This window comes from Rana temporaria, chromosome 1 (genome assembly GCF_905171775.1).
Source record: "Rana temporaria chromosome 1, aRanTem1.1, whole genome shotgun sequence".
In the NCBI taxonomy this organism is placed as follows: domain Eukaryota; kingdom Metazoa; phylum Chordata; class Amphibia; order Anura; family Ranidae; genus Rana; species Rana temporaria.
The window spans coordinates 291,604,148-291,622,901 of record NC_053489.1 but is presented as its reverse complement, the minus strand read 5'-3'; the positions used below and the strand labels follow the sequence as shown (position 1 = coordinate 291,622,901).

Here is an 18,754-nt window from a genome sequence, read left to right as displayed (position 1 = left end):
AAAGCAAATTAGAGCTTTTTTCCCTCTTTCTTCATCTTTTTTGACAGCGCTAATTTAAGGATTGTACTCACCTACCAAAGGGGACAGGGGTTTAACTGGCCATAGATGGATTGAAACATGGCTAGTTCAGCAGGAACTGACCACATTTTGATCCATCTGTGGCCATTCCCATTCAATTAAATGATCGACTCTTCTTGACTGGGACTGTTGGTAATTTTTCCTATTTCTGACAATAGAGCAGTCCCTGCTGTCAGAACACAAGTGTAGCTGCTAGTTGTCAAACTCAGGGGTGTGGAACTCAATTCCATCATGGGCCGCATCAGCATTCTGGTCCTTTCAGGGACAGTTTTATCTGTTAGACTAGATGTCAGGAATCTCCCATCCTCCCTTACAGTACAATAAACCCCCCTACTATGTGTTGCTACAGGGAAAAAGCTGGGGCTGGAGCTGTGAAGTAGACAGTGCATGGTCTGGAGGAGGGCCAGAGGAGGGTTGGAGTCAGCTACTGACCTTGTAGGATCTGTAGGAGGAGTCTTGTCATCCTCTCTGCTGCTGACTGCTGAGATGGGGGGAAGGGGTGCCTCTGCGGCTGTACAGAGAAGCATAGGATCTGGTGGAGGAGTTTTGTCCTCTCTGCTGCTGGCTGCTAAGATGAGGGGGTGGGGATGCCACAGCTGCAGGAGTGGTGTGAGGACCACATGAAATAATTTGGAGGGCCATATTTGGCATGTGGGCCTTGTGTTTGACTCGTGTGGTATAGCAGGTAGGATTCCCCCATCCACCTTGCTTGTGTGAATGATTGGGATAATTTAAATATTTTTTTTTTAATCCACACATTCGCTTGCTTTTCCCATCCCAAGTACTGAATCAGCCTCCTGTTTGATTTTTCCAGGAGGGCACCCAACAAATTACATTTTTTATAGCGATTACTGCATATTTCTGTACTTGATAAAATAATTGACATGAAATATTGTACTATTCATCCAGCTTAATTAGAAGCAGCAGAATGCAATAAATAGAACAACAAACATATACAGGGTAAAGTAATTATGCCATAATAAGTAGGGTATGTACTGACTATATAAAAATAAAAAAGTACTCTGTACAATTCTGTTGCGCATATATATATATATAGATATATATATATATATATATATATATATATATATATATATAGATATATATATATAGATATATATATATATATATATATATTTTTTGTAGATTGCAGTTTATTTCTTGCAGATAACTATTTTCCCCAGTACTGCTATACATAATGGAAACAAAATAAAAGTGTGTTGCGCTACAGTGATTGATATTAAAATACTGAAAAGGAAATTATAAATAGTCCAGAAAAAATGGCAAACTCATTATTCAGCTGTGGATAAGGTTATCCAATCCCTTCACCAAGTGAACACGCCACCACCACAATAGGTTGGACTCTTACCAGATAGCCTGGACCCTTTATTACGAAGGGTCAAACAGGCTTGATGAATGTGTCCCAGTAGGAGTCGTCAGCAGGGGATGTACAAAGGTCCATTATGGTCCATTTGAGAGACTGATTTTTCTAGACTGTTTTTATACTTTTTTTTCCCCCCAGTATTTTTAATATCAATCACTGTAGCGCAACATACCTTTATTTAATTTTTTGTAGTAATATCTTACATTTGTGGTGCTGCTTTTTTTCCACACTGAATAACCTTTTTCACACCTTTTTTTTTTTTTTTGTATTTGTACATAATACAAAAGCTGCACTTGTTTGATTGTAAACTGTATTTCCTGTTGAAAACTACAGGATAGCAACATATGAAATGGCATAGCTTTCAGTTCCTTTTTATGGGACTTTATGCTTGCCCTTACCCTGCTTAATACTGATTATTATATATGATACCAGTTATGACTGGTAAATTATGAGATTTATTAGGCATTTCACGGATGCATTACACTTTAAAGTAATTGTAAAGTTTTTTTTTTTCTTAACCACCTCCATACCAGGCACTTTCCCCTCTTCCTGCCCAGGATAATTTTCAGCTGTCATGCTTTGAATGACAATTGCGCGGTCATGCTACGCTGCACCCAAACTAAGTTTTTATAATTTTCCCCCCACAAATAGAGCTTTCGTTTGGTGGTATTTGATCACCTCTGCGGTTTTTCGTTTTTTGCCGACCAGCTCTCCCTGTCAGCGTGAACACGAGGAAAGTCGTTTACCGGCACTTCCTGGTTCACACGATGATCAGCTGTGATTGGTCACAGCTGATCACGTGGCAAGAAGCCTCTGTCAGGAGCTTCATACCACGATCGGAGTTGCTGTGTGTCAGACTGACACACAGCACCTCCGATCGCCTCGCTGAGCACGGGCGCTCGCCGGCAGTGATATCCTGATGACATCATATGACGACCAGTCAGGATATCGCAACCACTTTGCCGCCATCATTCTGCTATATGGCAGCAAGGGTTTTGCACAGAGCAGTCCTGATTCTCCTTTTCTGGGGTGCCCTGGCAGCGCTCCTGACTCCTCCTTCGAGTGCCCCCACGAAGAGCCGCCTTCCATGGGGGCACCTGTGCTGGCCCGCTCACGAGTCCCGCTGCCAGGTCCATTGACACAGACAGCAGGACTTGGCCCCACCCCCCGCTCTTGTCACTGGATTTGGCTCCTGCTGCTATCAATTTATCTAATGAGGACAGAGACAGCCACTGGGCTCGTGCTCGTCGCTGGACCAAAGGGCTCAGGTAAGAAGAGGGGGGGTGGGGGCTCTGGGGTACAACTGCAGCACAGAAGGTTTTTTTCACCTAATGCATGTCTTTAACCACTTCAAAACCGCACGCCGTCATATGACGTCCAAAAAGGGGATCTGTTATCCCGGGTGCACCTAGAGGCATTATTCAGGTATCATTTTCTTCCGGCGGCGATCCTGCGCACCGTAAAAACGATCATAGCGGCGGTTCCGCCGCCTTGATCGTTCTTATAGGCGGCGGGAGGGGACACCCCCCTCCCGCCGCCATCCAGTGCTTCTCCGGGCTCTCCTGTGCCGTTGGGGGCCCGGAGAGATGATCGCCGTCCGCCGAATGTGAAGCATAGAGATGACTGGTGACCAGATGGTCACCAGTCATCTCTATGACCGTCGGAGGCCCGGGCGCGATTTGTTGATGACGTCACGCCCGGGTACCCGTAAGGAAACAAACCGCGATTGCGGCTAGTAAGAATGAGATCTGTGAATTTTTTTATCACAATCTCATTCCTTTCAGCCTGGAGGAGAGATGTGGGGTCTTATTGACCTCGCATCTCTCCCTAAAGAGGACCTGTCACACACTATTCCTATTACAAGGGATGTTTACATTCCTTGTAATAGGAATAAAAGCGATCGGAAAAAAAAAGTGTACAAAATAAATAAGTAAAATAAAAAATAAATAAATTAAAACGCCCCTGTTCCCGGTAGCTCGCGCTCAGAAGCGAACGCACACGCAAGTCTCGGCCACGTATGTAAACGTCGTTCAAACCACACATGTGCGGTGTCGCAATTGGGCTAACTTTACTGTTTTGTTATTTTTTAATTCATGAAACCATTTTTTTACAAAAAAAAGCGTTTGAAAAATTATTGAGCAAATACCGTGCAAGATAAAAAGTTGCAATGACCGCCATTTTATTCCCTAGGGTGTCTGCTAAAAAACATATATCATTTTTGGGGGTTCTGAGTAATTTTCTAGCAAAAAAAATATTTTTTGTACATGTAGGAGAGAAGTGCCAGAATAGGCCCGGTATGGAGGTGGGTTTTAAAGCCCGGTATTAAAGTGGTTAAACACACACCATGCTGGCCTAGAGCGCTAATGCCTAGCTGTCTGTTTAGCAGCTGTCTAGCTAAGGAGACACTTGCAAAAAGACAAAGGGGACCTGCTACTTGGAGACCAGTTACAAGAGGGAAAATAGCAATACTTTTAAAGAGAACCAATCATTTAATGCAAGTGTGAACTTCCTTCCCTTTTATAAAAAAAAAAAAGGATTTTATATAACTACACTGCTTAAAGTGTTACTTAAACCCACAACAGTAAAATCAGTCTGTATGTAAAAAGATCCTGTTTTTTCTGATCCTCCCCTTCTTTTATGGTCCCCAATCTACCTCCTAATAGTACAGAGCCCTGGGGGCACTCTGCAAATGCTCAGTTTGATGTATATTAGAGAGTTTTTTTTGGGGGGGGGGGGTGCATGTGATTAGCACAGTCCAGACAGATGGTCAGGGGTCCTGCAGCCTCATAGGACAGTCAGAGTAGAAGGAAAACTTCTCCTACAAGCTTTCACCAGACACTTAAAGAAGTCATAAGACTGCTAAATACAGCTGATGAGAAAAGGTATTTAGCAGTATATTTACTAAAGTAATTGCATTTCAATGTTCTGTGTACTGTGGGAGACCACATATAATGAATGCAGGCTCCTGGGCTTAGTAACACTTTAAACCTTGTAAAGAAAATTTCATACTATTTTTTTTTTTTTAGACTTTGTTCATCGTTTATTTATTAAACCATTTTCCATGGTTAGTCAACCTTGTCTGGATTCCAGAGTAGGATATAGACCAGGAGTAGGCAACCCCAGAACTCCAGCTGTGGTAAAACTACAAATCCCATCATGCCTCTGCCTTTGGAGTCATTCCTTTGGCTGTCTATCTTGCAGAAAATGTGTAGTTTATCAGGGCTGGTGTACCGAGGTTACTTTACCCTGATATAGACATATGGTCTTGCAGGAATGATCCAAGCAACTAATGTTCTCTTTTGGGGCAGGCACAAACGCATTGTGTTTTTAGTAAAAGTAAAAGAAACAATGCATAAACCGTGTTGGTACTGGCTAATCCATAAATGAAAAACAGTAGTCTTTGGATAAGACTTTACAACCTGTCTGATTGCTTTGTCCCCAAAAACAGTTGTTTGGGCCAATTGTAGATTGCCATATAAACAAATCATCACTAGACCTGGGGACTTTTATCTGTTATGTGCATAATATGTAGACTACTGTGTAAAAGGTAGTTTATGTAGATAGTGATTTGTTTTTTATACTGAGGATATCCTTATGTTGGCTTTTTTTTGCAGACTGCAATTCATCCTTCTTTAGATAAAGTATTAGAGGCTCAACCTCAGAAGCAAGAATCTATCCTGGAGGAAATGAAACAGATCCTTGTACCACTCGCACAAAAGTAAGTTGTCATTTTGAGGGTGGGAGTATAAATACCTTTTCTTTTTCTTTTTTACACAGAAGGTTTTTCTGTGAATGTATGTAACTTCAGATTTATTGAATTGTAATTAAATTCAAGATTACAACAAATTACTACAAATATTAGGAGCTCTTTTAGGCTTCATTCACATTTGTACAACTCCTAAATCGTGCGATTTTGGAGCGCAACTTTGGATGGGTTTGACTTTGATGCGACTGTGGCTTTGACCAGTGATAATTGACAAATGTGGCACAATTGTAAAACATTCAGGTGCGACTTTCATGTGACGTTTGGGGGTTAACATGGAAGTTTATGGACCTCAAGTCACATGAAAGTCAGACCAAAGCAGTGCATAAACTACATTGAAGTCGCATAGATATGAATGCTACTCATTGGAAAACATAGGGTGCAACTTGCCATGTGACAAGTGTGGCCTATTTTACAAATTCAGTCCAGCACCCCTGGAAATTAAGTTAGGGCAATGAAAGAGCACAGGTGCCTGGATGTCGGTACTGGTTGTTGGAAATCACAGAAGCACTGGTATCCAATGTGCAGGTCTACAGCTTGTAAAACACCAAGGAAACGCCAAGTTCAGGTACAAGCTGGAGTCAGTAGTAGGTGAACAGTGAAGCACTAAGTCATACTCAGAAACTAAGGACGAGTAGCGTGAAGTACTAAGTCTATTGGCAGAATCTTGGTCAGTGAAGTACTAAGTCAATAAGTAGAATCTTGGTCAAAAGTCTAGGCCCCAAAGTCAGTAACGGAAGTGAACAGCAAACACAAGCAGACAGGGGAAATACAAATGCAGTTTAGGTAGAAGCCGGGTCAGCAGCAAAAGTTAGGCACAAGTTAGGCACTTCTTGCCCATGTCTGTGGTGGAAGAACATGTGCATTTCACACACGCTGTGATGCATGCTTGCACAAAGTAGCTCATCTACTTAGGCTTTTACACACAGAAGCTTGTACGTTCATTCAGGTGTCTCAGCTGGCACAATATTCGTGACATTTAGTTCATGCCCATGTCAGATTGCACAGTTTCTGTGTGCTGTAATGAACTATGAGTTTCTACTTCATTTATGACCATTTCAATGTCATTTCAAACAGCCAGGGCTGTTTAGTGGAAATGACTGGAATGAAGTACCTTTTTGTACCTCGTACACTTAAGCCCTGTACACACAATCGGTTTGTCCAATGAAAATGGACCGATGGACTGTTTTCATCGGTCAAACAGATCGTGTGTGGGCACCATCGGTTAAAGAAAATAGAACATGTTTTAAATTTTTCCTATGGATAAAAAAAACGATCGTCTGTGTGGAAGTCAATCGGTCAAAAATCCATGCATGCTCAGAATCAAGTCGACGCATGCTCGGAAGCATTGAACTTCATTTTTCTCAACACTTCGTAGTGTTTTACGTCACCGCGTTTGGACACGGTCAGATTTTTGACTGATGGTGTGTAGGCAAGACTGATGAAAGTCAGCTTCAATGGATATATGATGAAAAAATCAGTCGGATTAGATTCCATCAGATATCCGATTGTGTGTACAGGGCTTAACCCATATAAATACATACAGTATGTACTTCAGCACAGCACATAAATATAAAATGTCCTTTAAACTGGCATCTTGACATTGTACAGTTTTGTCCTTCATGTTCTTACTCATGCTATGCTTGGTGTAGACTCTAGGAAAAGTATGACAGAGTTTGTAAATTATACTCTCTAGTTTGTTGCATACACAGAGTAAAACTAACATTAGACACAGCGCAGTGCTTGTCAGCCTTTTAACTGATTTTGTATAAAAGATCTGCTGCTCAAATCTTATGTTTACAAAGTACAAGAGACCACGCCAGATTTCGTTGAAATTATGCTTCAGGGTACAGCTAATGCAAATGGACATTGTCTGCTATTAAATACAATATGGCTAAATATCCTTCAAATTGTAGAAAGCAAGTAAACATGAGTGTTTCTGGGAGTGATAATTCTGATGATGTTAGTCTGTTGTGAGAATCACTTTTTTGGCTAAAGAAAAATAAACTTCAAAGTGTTTTTTCTATTTGTAGATTAATACTATAGCTGTTGTACATATCGGCAACATCTGCCGATTTGTATCGGATTGCATTAGTAATGCACTGTATGTACACATAATATTACATCTCACTCTCCACCACAATAATAGTATTTTTTAATTAGATCTTCAATGGTGAAGAATAATAGACCAGCCTCTTGTATTTAACATTGTATGTAAGATGTCGTCATCCTCCACCCAGTTAGATTTTTTTTTTTCAAACATTGCCTTAAGTTTGTACTGCTTTGAAATACTTTTTAAATAGTCATTTTGTTTGTATTAATATTTTAGCTGTTTCTGTTTTCAAGATTATTGTTTCACTTATATCCTTATGCCATTTGCGTAAGAGATTGACCTCTTTCTTATTAATCTCTTCTAAACTGATTAGCTATTTGTCATATCTGAAGGAGATTGCCTTTGCAGTAGTAACCAGCTGCAAAAGGCACCTACGCACAAAAGCGGGTTTGCAGTTTGCAGGTCTAAAGACTGCCAGGGTCATAGGATGGACACAGGGGTTAGAGATTTATTTGTTCCATTGCCGTGCTTTAAGCTAAATAAATTCATATACTTCTCACACCAGGGCCAAGATGATTACACAAGTTTAGCATGACTGTTTTGGACAAAATAGAATTGAATTTAAATAAAGTATTTTTCTATTTAAGGTTAACTGTTTGGTTACATTTCCCAGACCGTGATGCACACAACAGATCTCGGAGTCCCAACAGCATAAATGTATAGAACAGCATATTAACAATTGGTACCACTAAAACATACAGCTCCATAAGAACAACACAAAAGCAACAGTGAAAATTATCCAACCCATCGCTAGCACCTTATATTGTTTATAATTTACATTGTGGTAAAATCCTTGGGGGGGGGGAAATCAGAAGAAACCCACATGTTAATATTTTTTAAAGCTAAACTCCGGACAGAACATTTATTAGCTGGCAGTATTGGTGCTGTCATACCTTGGTGCAATGTGTTGTTTGTTTCTCTCCCTATTGTGTAATCTTTGAGAAATTCAGGGTGCATTATCTGAATCATAACTTAAATGCCTGTGACATCCGCTTTGTAAGACCAGTGGCCGCTATACTTTGTATCCCTGTTGCCACCGGTCTTGTCTCTGCCCTGCACACGCTGACTTATCTCCTGCATTTCTCTTTGCATCATGGGGAAACATAGTCTTCTTTCCTTGCAAGGATATGATGCACTGTACAGCATGAGAGAAAGTACTCCTCCCGGCACCAGGGACATGCACTTGTTTTCTAAGGAAATATGACATCACTGGGGCTGTAACTCTTGGATCACAAGAAAAGTAAGGCACTATCATTTAAACTGTTATTTCAGTTCAAGAGAATTTAGGGAGAGCGTTAGTAATTGCAAAGATAGTTAGATCCTGGAGTTTAGCTTTAAAGTGATATTAAATCCTTTGCTATTTATAAAAAAAAAAAGTTATACTTGCCTGCTCTGTGTAATGGTTTTGCACAGAGCAGCCTGGATCTTCCTCTTCTCCGGTCCCACACTGGTGCTCCTGGCTCCTCCCTCCGGCCTGGTGCCCCCACAGAAAGCAGCTTGCTGTGGGGACACTAATGCAGGCTTACTCCAGACCCGCGGCTCTGTGTCTCCATTCACATACAGTGTCGCAACTCTTCCCTGCCCCCTCCGTCTCCTGAGTGGCTCATGGCTGTGATTTTAGCAGCGAAAGCCAATGACTCCTGCTAAAATCCAATCAGGAGTGCAAGTCCCCAGAGAGACGAGGCTCTCGTGAACATCGCTGGATCGAGAGGGGGCTCAGGTAAGTGTTAGGGGGCTGCTGCACATAGAAGGTTTTTGGTGAAATACCAGGGGTCTAAACAGACCCCAATGTCTCAATTTTGAGACCAAAAGGAACTGAGAACATACAGTCCTTATTGTCTTTCTCTGCCTCCGCTGCACTGCATATGAATGAATAGAAGTCTCTGTAGAGAGGTTCCAATTCATTTGCAAGCTAAGGCATAGTATACACAGTTTTCTATGCTTCTGTGATGAATGAACACAGGAGCCATGGGTACCGATCCCTCACTGTGCTCATTCTTGAAGGGGCTGGTAACACAGCATGTTTATTGTTTACCCACCCCTTCCTCCCACTCTCCATCCTGACACTGCACCAATCTCCTGACACCCCAGAAGCACCTATAGCCGGGAGGAGAAGAAGAATCCGAGGGGTGCTGGGGATCAGTGGTGGTGGGGGTAATTCCTGATTAGGCACATTCCAACCTCTAGGTAGGGTGCCCCTCTGAGGCATAAAGATTGCTCCCCCATACACTGAATCTTGTCAAGTAGTTCTCACCTAGTGTGATGATACAGTTCCCCATCCTAGAAATTGTTCTCATTTTCCATGCTGCATTTTCTTCTGTTTTGAATCAAAAAACACCTAGCTCTTGCTATCCAGTAGGTCTTATTTAGGTCTTCCTAACATTTTGAACTTGCACTCCTTGTGTAATTCCCTTTGAAAGAAGGTGTTCTTCATCACCGTTGTGATTTTCTGTATCTCTCTGGGGCCTTCCCCAAGTGCTTTTGCCCTTGCAGAGCCCTCCCTGTGTGTTTAAAGTGTTTGTAAACTTTAAAAACATTGTGCTACTAAATCTTTAAAGCAACATAATATGCCTTTTAATGAGTAATGTTATGTTCTCCTTCCCGTGTTGCATAAAACCTTGTTGATCCTGCCTGTACCCCTCTTCCTGAGAGTAAACTGACCACACTAATCATGGCTGCTGATCCAAGACAGTGTGGTCAGTTTAGATCTTTCATCATTCTGTAGCATGTCTGTAAGTTCCATATCCTATTGAAAGCTGCACCCCATCCTCCCCGTCTTGATGCAGCGAATGTCTGCAGCTTCTCCTCCCCTCTTCTTTTTTTTCTTTTTCTTTTTATGCTACACAAGGACAAAGTATCCTGGAAGCCAATTCTTATCTCCCTGGGGCTCTTTTTATCACTGTGTGTGGTGAGTGAATTACGCTCCCCTTCTTTTTCCCTTTATTTATCACCACCTGGTGCTAGGTACTGATTAGATTATTGATCATCAATACATAACACCTCTATTTAACCACTTCCATACTGGGCACTTAAACCCCTTCCTGACCAGAGGACTTTTTGCGATTCGGCACTGCGTCGCTTTAACTGACAATTGCGCGGTCGTGCGACGTGGCTCGAAAACAAAATTAACGTCCTTTTTTCCCCACAAATAGAGCTTTCTTTTGGTGGTATTTGATCACCTCTGCGGTTTTTATTTTTTGCGCTATAAACAAAAATAGAGCGACAATTTTGAAAAAAAAAAAAATATTTTTACTTGTTGCTATAATAAATAGCTCAATTTTTTTTTTTTACGTTTTTTTTTTATCCTCAGTCTAGGCCGATACGTATTCTACATATTTTTAGTAAAAAAAAAAAAAAAAAATCGCAATAAGCGACTGGTTTGCGCAAAAGTTATAGCGCCTACAAAATAAGGGACAGAATTATTATTATTATTTTTTTTTTTTTACTAGAAATGGCGGCGATCTGCGATTTTTATTGGGACTGCGACGTTATGGCGGACACATCGGACACTTTTGACACGTTTTTGGCGCCATTCACATTTATACTGCAATCAGTGCTATAAATATGCACTAATTACTGTATAATTTTTTTTTTTTACTAGAAATGGCGGCGATCTGCGATTTTTATTGGGACTGCAACGTTATGGCGGACACATCGGACACTTTTGACACATTTTTGGCGCCATTCACATTTATACTGCAATCAGTGCTATAAATATGCACTAATTACTGTATAAATTTTTTTTTTTACTAGAAATGGCGGCGATCTGCGATTTTTATTGGGACTGCGACGTTATGGCGGACACATCGGACACTTTTGACACATTTTTGGCGCCATTCACATTTATACTGCAATCAGTGCTATAAATATGCACTAATTACTGTATAAATGTGACTGGCAGGGAAGGGGTTAACACTAGGGGGTGAGGAAGGGGTTAAATGTGTATCCTAATTAGTGTTCTAACTGTGGGGGAGGGGGGGTGACTGGGGGGGTGACCGATCTGTGTCTCTATGTACAAGAGACACAGACCCGTCTCCTCTCTCCCCTGACAGCACCGCTGTCTGCGAGAGCCGGGAATGAGAGATGATCTCATATGTAAACATATGAGATCATCTCTCATTGGCCGCACAGATCGCCTAGGAAACGGCCGCTCCGATTGGCCGTTCACGGCGATCTGTGACTGGCTGTGTCCAAGGGACACGGCCAGCACAGCAGTTCCCCGCTGCGCGCTCGGGAGCGCGCGCGGGGAACGTGAAAAGGGGCGGCCGTAAAAATACGGCCTCCCAGAGATTCAGAGCCACCCGGCGGCCGTATATAGTCGTACGGCCGTCGGGAAGTGGTTAAATAAACAAATGTGCTAATATTCTTCTCATGGGGTATATAAGTGCACCCAAAAGAGATATAAACCTATATGCAACTTGCGTGAATCTGTCTATACAGTTATGACATAGTGCTCTTATAGTGCTTTGGTACCCTTATCCAATATGTTAAAGGTGGCTGCCCATCCAAGGCAAACAAGTGTTATACAAAAACAACAAATAAAACAATATTATAGAACAGTATATATGGTGAAACAACATATATATATTTATATATAACACTTAGATGGAGGATTACAAAATAAATCCTCTGTTCATTAAAGTCCCAATGTGCTGATTAAATATTCATATAAGTGCTTCTCCCATGGGTTTATAATACAGCGATAATGACACCACTTTCTGGGATATTCCCGTCACCGCTAGAAATGGCCACTCACCAGATCTCAATCAATCAAAATGCCTTTGGTTCATTCCCAGGATAACCACTCCTTTTACACGTCTGTTCACCAATCTCCAGATGCATTGAATATGCCAATGGGGTCTCTATCTCTCCTACAATGGCTCATAAAAAAGAGGAGTGCCCCTCATGGTGTAGTTCGTAAAAAAATGTATTGGCTATTTAAAAATAAACAGATATTGCACTCACATTTAAATGTGCCCGTATGCCGGCACCAAGCTTCTCCAACCATGTATGCAAAGCCAAGCCAAGATGGAAGGTGAAAGTCGTTCCTCTCAAGTTCCCCCAGCGCCTACCTCACGATCAGCGCGCCGTTCTGTGGGTATCGGCAGCCTATACGCATTTCGCAATCAATGTTGCATCCTCAGGCTTACTGCAACAACGCACATTTGTTTATTTAAATAGAGGTGTTATGTATTTATGATCAATAATCTAATCAGTACCTAGCAACAGGTGGTGATAAATAAAGGGAAAAAGAAGGGGAGTGCAATTAACTCACCACACACATTTTTTAGAAGGATCAGACACCAACAGGTGCCCTGATCCTTTCTTCTTTGATTGCAGCACACCCACTATAATAACACAAAATAATATATTTTCATTTGCGCCAGCAATATATTTTTACTCTTTTTATCACTGCCTTTGGAAATGTCATTCTCCCTCCCTATGTCTTGCTTTGAAGACATGTCAATTACTTACAATACACCTTATGGATGGGGTCAGGACTGTTGCCTATGGCTGCCTGCAATGTATTTCCTTGTCAACTAACCCCTCTTTAATTCCTCACAAGGCGGTACCTCTATGAGATTTCTCCCTCCTCTTTCACCTGGCTGGGTGGTCATTTTGCTTTTTTTCCAGGACTCCTGACCTCAGTGATCAAGTCCCTCTTTCCCTACCTGAACCCATTCTCACAAAGAGGCTGGGGTTCTTTATAACATCTGCCCTTATGAAGGGTTGCAGGGCCACCATCTTCTTTTCTGTTCTTGTTTGTCGGTTTGAGTCTATTGACCTTTCCTGTTCTTGCAAAGTACAGCCATGGACAAAAGTTTTGAGAATGACACAAATACTAATTTTCACAAAGTCTGCTGCCTCGGTTTTTGAGATGGGAAATTGCATATACTCCAGAATGTTATGAAGAGTGATCAGACGAATAGCAATTAATTGCAAAGTTCCTCTTTGCCATGAAAATTAACTTAATCCCATAAAAAAAAATTCCACTGCATTTGTGAAGAAGGCTTCAGGGTGCCCAAGAAAGTCCAGCAAGCGCCAGGACCGTCTCCTAAAGAGGATTCAGCTGCGGGATCGGGGCACCACCGGTGCAGGGCTTGCTCAGGAATGGCAGCAGGCAGGTGTGAGCGCATCTGCACGCACAGTGAGGGGAAGACTTTTGGAAGATGGCCTGGTGTCAAGAAGGGCAGCAAAGAAGCCACTTCTCTCCAAAAAAAACATCAGGGACAGATTGATCTTCTGCAGAAAATATGGTGAATGGACTGCGGAGGACTGGGGCAAAGTCATATTTTCCGATGAAGCCTCTTTCCGATTGTTTGGGGCATCAGGAAAAAGGCTTGTCCGGAGAAGAAAAGGTGATCGCTACCATCAGTCCTGTGTCATGCTAGCAGTAAAGCATCCTGAGACCATTCATGTGTGGGGTTGCTTCTCATCCAAGGAAGTGGGCTCACTCACAATTTTGCCCAAAAACACAGCCATGAATAAAGGATGGTACCAAAACACCCTCCACCAACAATCCAACAACAGTTTGGTGAAGAACAATGCATTTTCCAGCACGATGGAGCACCGTGCCATAAGGCAAAAGTGATAACTAAGTGGCTTGGGGACCAAAACGTTGACATTTTGGGTCCATGGCCTGGAAACTCCCCAGATCTTAATCCCATTGAGAACTTGTGGTCAATCCTCAAGAGGCGGGTGGACAAACAAAAACCCACTAATTCTGACAAACTCCAAGAATTGATTATAAAAGAATGGGTTGCTATCAGTCAGGAATTGGCCCAGAAGTTGATTGAGAGCATGCCCAGTCGAATTGCAGAGGTCCTGAAAAAGAAGGGCCAACACTGCAAATACTGACTCTTTGCATAAATGTCATGTAATTGTCGATAAAAGCCTTTAAAACGTATGAAGTGCGTGTAATTATATTTCACTACATCACAGAAACAACTGAAACAAAGATCTAAAAGCAGTTTAGCAGCAAACTTTGTGAAAACTAATATTTGTGTCATTCTCAAAACTTTTGGCCACAACTGTAAATATACATCTAAGATGGCATTCATTTTGGCAATGCCTTAGTTGCTTTAAAAAATAAATAAAAAGCTTACTTTATTTTGCAACATCCACTTCATTAATTGCTGCAATAAAGTAAAAAAAAAGATGAAATATATTGTTGGCTACTCTACAAAGTTGCTGCCTGGAGCAGACTTTATGTAGAACTGCAGCTATAACTTATTATCCACTGTCTTTTTATTTTTTGTCGGCAGTATGAGACTGCCAAATATGCAGTTTGGTGTCTGTCTGCATTGAACTCTAGTTGACTGTATTTAAACTTGATTGAGCAAACAAGAAACAGTACCTATTTTTTATCTTAAACGCATACATTTAAACATGTGTTAGAGCAGATCTCCAGCCCCACTACAAATACTGTAGCTGTTGACTTTTACTATTAGGACACTTACCTGTCCAGGGATCCCGCAATGTCCGCACTCCAGCTGATTTTTTAATCTGCTCTCGGGTGCTTCCGCCGTCATTTCTTGTGAGGGAAACCAGCAGTGAAACCTTGTGGCTTCACAGCCGATTCCCTACTGCTCGAAGCTTGCTGCGCTTTGTGAATGGGCCCGTGGTGGGGGAAGAAGGAAGGGGCCGAACTTCTGGGGGACCTCGCCACGGCGAGGTCATCCAGATGTGGGGACGGGTACCCTTTCAAAAACGGGTACCCTCTCCCCCCTCCCCCTTAAAAGGTGCCAAATGTGGCAGCGGAGGTGGGGAGGAAGCGGGGGGGGGATAATTGTACACCTACAAAGCAGTGGGATGCAGAAGCATGTTTTCACAGTCTGTGTGGGTCATTTCCCTATCTATATGTTTTTCAAGGAGGAACACTGTTAGAACTTTCCCTTTTGGAGCACAGGCTGTAAAAATCTCATGTCCCATATTCATGTCATGCATATGCTTCTCTTCTGCTGATTTCACTGGGTAGCTCCAATGCAGCTCTTGGCCAATCTCCAAGAGGTTCAGAAAATGGCTAAAAAATCTTAGTAATTTTGGTTGACTTCTAATTGTGCTTGTGTTCCATTGTTCATTGTTTACTTGTTTACTAATAACTTCTATTTCTGTTCCCAGGGAGGCTGTAATCAAGCATTCTTTGGTGCATAAGGTTTTTCTGGACTTCTTTTGCAATTCAACCCCAAAAATAAAATCGGTACGTAAATACTGATGACATTTTAATCATCTGGTTTGATCTATTTTTTTATGGCTGCCGCCTTTCAGATGTACTAAAATGCGTAATATTCTAAAAGGTTTCATGAAGTAGAGTATTAAATGTTTGTGTTTTAAAGAAAACCTGTAGGTATAGTAAGAATATATAAAAAAAGCACTTACAGTATACCTGGCTGAGCCTTATGTCGTGTTACCTAGCAGAGACACGGCGGCATTTTTAAGCATGTGTAAGATACACAAACTGGTTCCTAGGATGCGTGACGTTAATGAAGGAGGCAGTTGGTGCGATCTCACACGTGCGTACAAATGCCAAAGGGATGCGACCGTTGGCATGTTTGGGTATGCAAGTCTAGATATGTCATCCTTGCCTAGGCGAGGATTGAAGATGCATAGATTTAAAACAATAAAAAGTTTACTATGTTTTACAAATGTTTAATCTTTTTATGGTTAGGGCTAAAGAAAATAAAAAATAATTTTAGTTTCTTAGTGTAAATCAGGGGTCTCCAAACATTCTAAACAAAGGGCCGGTTTATTGTCCTTCGGACTCTTGGAGGGCCGGACTTTGGCCAGCGGGAGTGACAATTTTCCTGGCATCAGTGGAAGTAAACATCCGGTATTAGGGGGAGGAATAGTGCCCCATTGCTGGTATCATAGGGAGGAATAGTGCCCCATTAGTGGTGTCAGTGGAAGAAATGGTGCTTCATTGTCGGTGTCAGATGGCAGAATAGTGTCTCATATCATTGGGAGGGATAGTGCTCCAAGGGCCAGATAAAGGCAAGCAAAGGGCCGCATCCGGCCCTTGGGCCGTAGTTTGGAGACCACTGGTGTAAATGAATATAATGTCTTATCCAGCCACCTAGTGGAACTTTTTACATGTGTTTTTTTTTTTTTTTTTTTTTTTTTTACCATTTGAAAAAAGTTTTAAGGATTCAGTAGCTCAAGGAAAATTTTACACACAAAATTGAATGATTTTAAGCAGTGACTCACCCCGTGTGTCAGGTGGCTTATATGAAATTTCAGTGAGAGAGATTTTACCTGACTGGATTAGATCTGTTCTGTCTCTTTATCTAACTTTTTAATGTTCTGTAATCTTAGGAAGTGATTGAAGCTATCAGAGAAGCTGTAATATACATTATCCATACACACGATGGTGCTAGAGTGGGCATGCACTGCATATGGCATGGAACACCTAAGGTATGATTTAGGAAATTATTATGTTCTTAATATTTTTCAAAATGTATTTTTCTGGGGCTGTCCCTAAACATGAGCCACCCAGTTTTTCTTAGTTAGGAATTTAGTCAACTATAACAGCAGTTCAGCAAGTACTTAATGTGGTATGAAACCCAAAACCAAAAAATCTATATATTGCAGCTTACAATTCCCTAGATGTGGTGGTTGCATATGTTCCCCCCCCTGATCTGGCCAGTAACACACCACCTCTATTAGAGGAAGGAGCACAGGTTTGACATAAATAAAAGCTGATCAGAGTACTGCTCTTATTGTTAAAGTGATTCTAAAGTTAGAAGGTTTTTTAACTGAATGCATTCTATGCATTCAGATAAAAAGCCGCCTGTGTGCAGTAGCCCCCCAATACCTGAGCCCGACCTTCCTACAGTAATGTGCATGAGTGCCTCGGCCGTCCAGGACTCTCCCTCCTGGTTGACTGAGCTGTGGCGCTATTGGCTCCTGGTGCGGTCAATCAAAGTCAATTAGCCAGTCAGGAGAGAGGGGGCGGAGCAAAACCGTTGCTTCGTTTCGAATGGACACAGGGAGCTTCGGTTTGGGTGTCCTCATAGCAGCTGCTTGTTGTGGGGGCACTCGACAGGAAGGAGGCGCCAAGAGAGCTGGCAGGAGACCCGAGAAAAGGAGGATTTTGGCTGCTCTGTGCAAAACCATTACACAGTGCAGGTAAGTATGACATGTTTATTTTTTTTTTTAAAGAAAAAAAAAAAAGGAGACTTTACAATTACTTTAAATGATTTGTCTTAACACTCTAAACTGCTACACCTGTAGGACAGCTTGTTCTGCTGAAAAAAGACCTTTATGTCAATAACAGACTGTACGCTGCTAAAGCCCTTAAAACATGCAGCTTCTAAATGGCTGCTAGCCTGTAGATGAAATATCATGAGTAAATACATGAAATAGAGACACAGAAAACAATCAAACTTGACAGAGATTATTGTTCATCCCTATTTTATATAAAAAAAATTTGTCTGGTGTACAAAAAAATACACTATATACATACAGTATTTATTTATTGCTTTTTCGGTGGATAAGGAAAATTCTGAATTGTGCTTGATCATGGGGAATAAAGTAAAGGGCTCATGCACTGGCCATATAGCACAGAACTTTGTGTATTCCCTGCTAGGGCTGCGTACAACTGCCTGTATGAAGAACATCTGAATACAATGTTGTGTTATTTTTGTTTGGTAATGTTTTCTAATTATCCACAAATTGAATTTCACTGTTAGAGGATGTGTAGCATGGTGATGGGATCATCACCCAACAGTAGCCAATCTCAGTTTGCTATCCTATTGCCATGCACACCAACTTTAACTTAAAGTGGAGCTTCACCCAAAAAAGGGACGCTCCACTTGTTTGCACCCTCCACTGCCACATTTGGCACTTTCTGCGGGGGAGAGGGGAGTGGTAAAATTACTCCGTCTATAGTTGGCTTGAGACTTTCTGTAATCAAGGCAGTTGAATGACTCTGTTTAAGGCTTCATGCACACGGCCATACAAGGGCTGTACAGTGTGGAGAGCTTATGTGATTACTATCCCGGGATCCACATCTTCTTCAAACAGTTACTCATGGAGATTAATTTGAAGAAGTAACTGTACACAGTTGTGCACCAGGAGTTGCGTAAAGCACCTAGGCATACATAGATGTATGCCGCGGTATCTGTGTGGAGCATATGTTGTGTGAATTCTATACACAAACCCTGCACACAGCCGTATCTTCTTATTCACTCAATGGGTGGCTGTGTTGGTCCTGGGAGAGTAAGGCTGTCCATACATTATACTATTTTCTTATTCAATTTCCTTTAGATCAGTGGTTCTCAACCTGGGGGTCGGGACCCCCTCGGCGGTCAAATGATGATTTGCCAGGGGTCACCAAATCCTGGGCTGTTCCTGAAGCCTGCACCTCTTCCAGCTTATATGCGGCTGCCCAGTAGGGCTGTCCTTGGAGCCTGTGGCC

The 18,754-nt window shown here is 41.8% G+C and overlaps 1 protein-coding gene across 1 annotated transcript in view; it reads left to right on the top strand.

Annotated features, from left to right (window-relative positions):
- PUM3 (pumilio RNA binding family member 3) overlaps positions 1-18,754 on the top strand; it is a 104,403-nt gene that overhangs the window by 23,619 nt on the left and 62,030 nt on the right. The window contains exons 9-11 of the mRNA XM_040357323.1: positions 5,077-5,180; positions 15,460-15,538; positions 16,651-16,749. Coding sequence (XP_040213257.1) covers positions 5,077-5,180; positions 15,460-15,538; positions 16,651-16,749 — 282 coding nt within the window. The remainder of the gene's footprint in view (positions 1-5,076; positions 5,181-15,459; positions 15,539-16,650; positions 16,750-18,754) is intronic.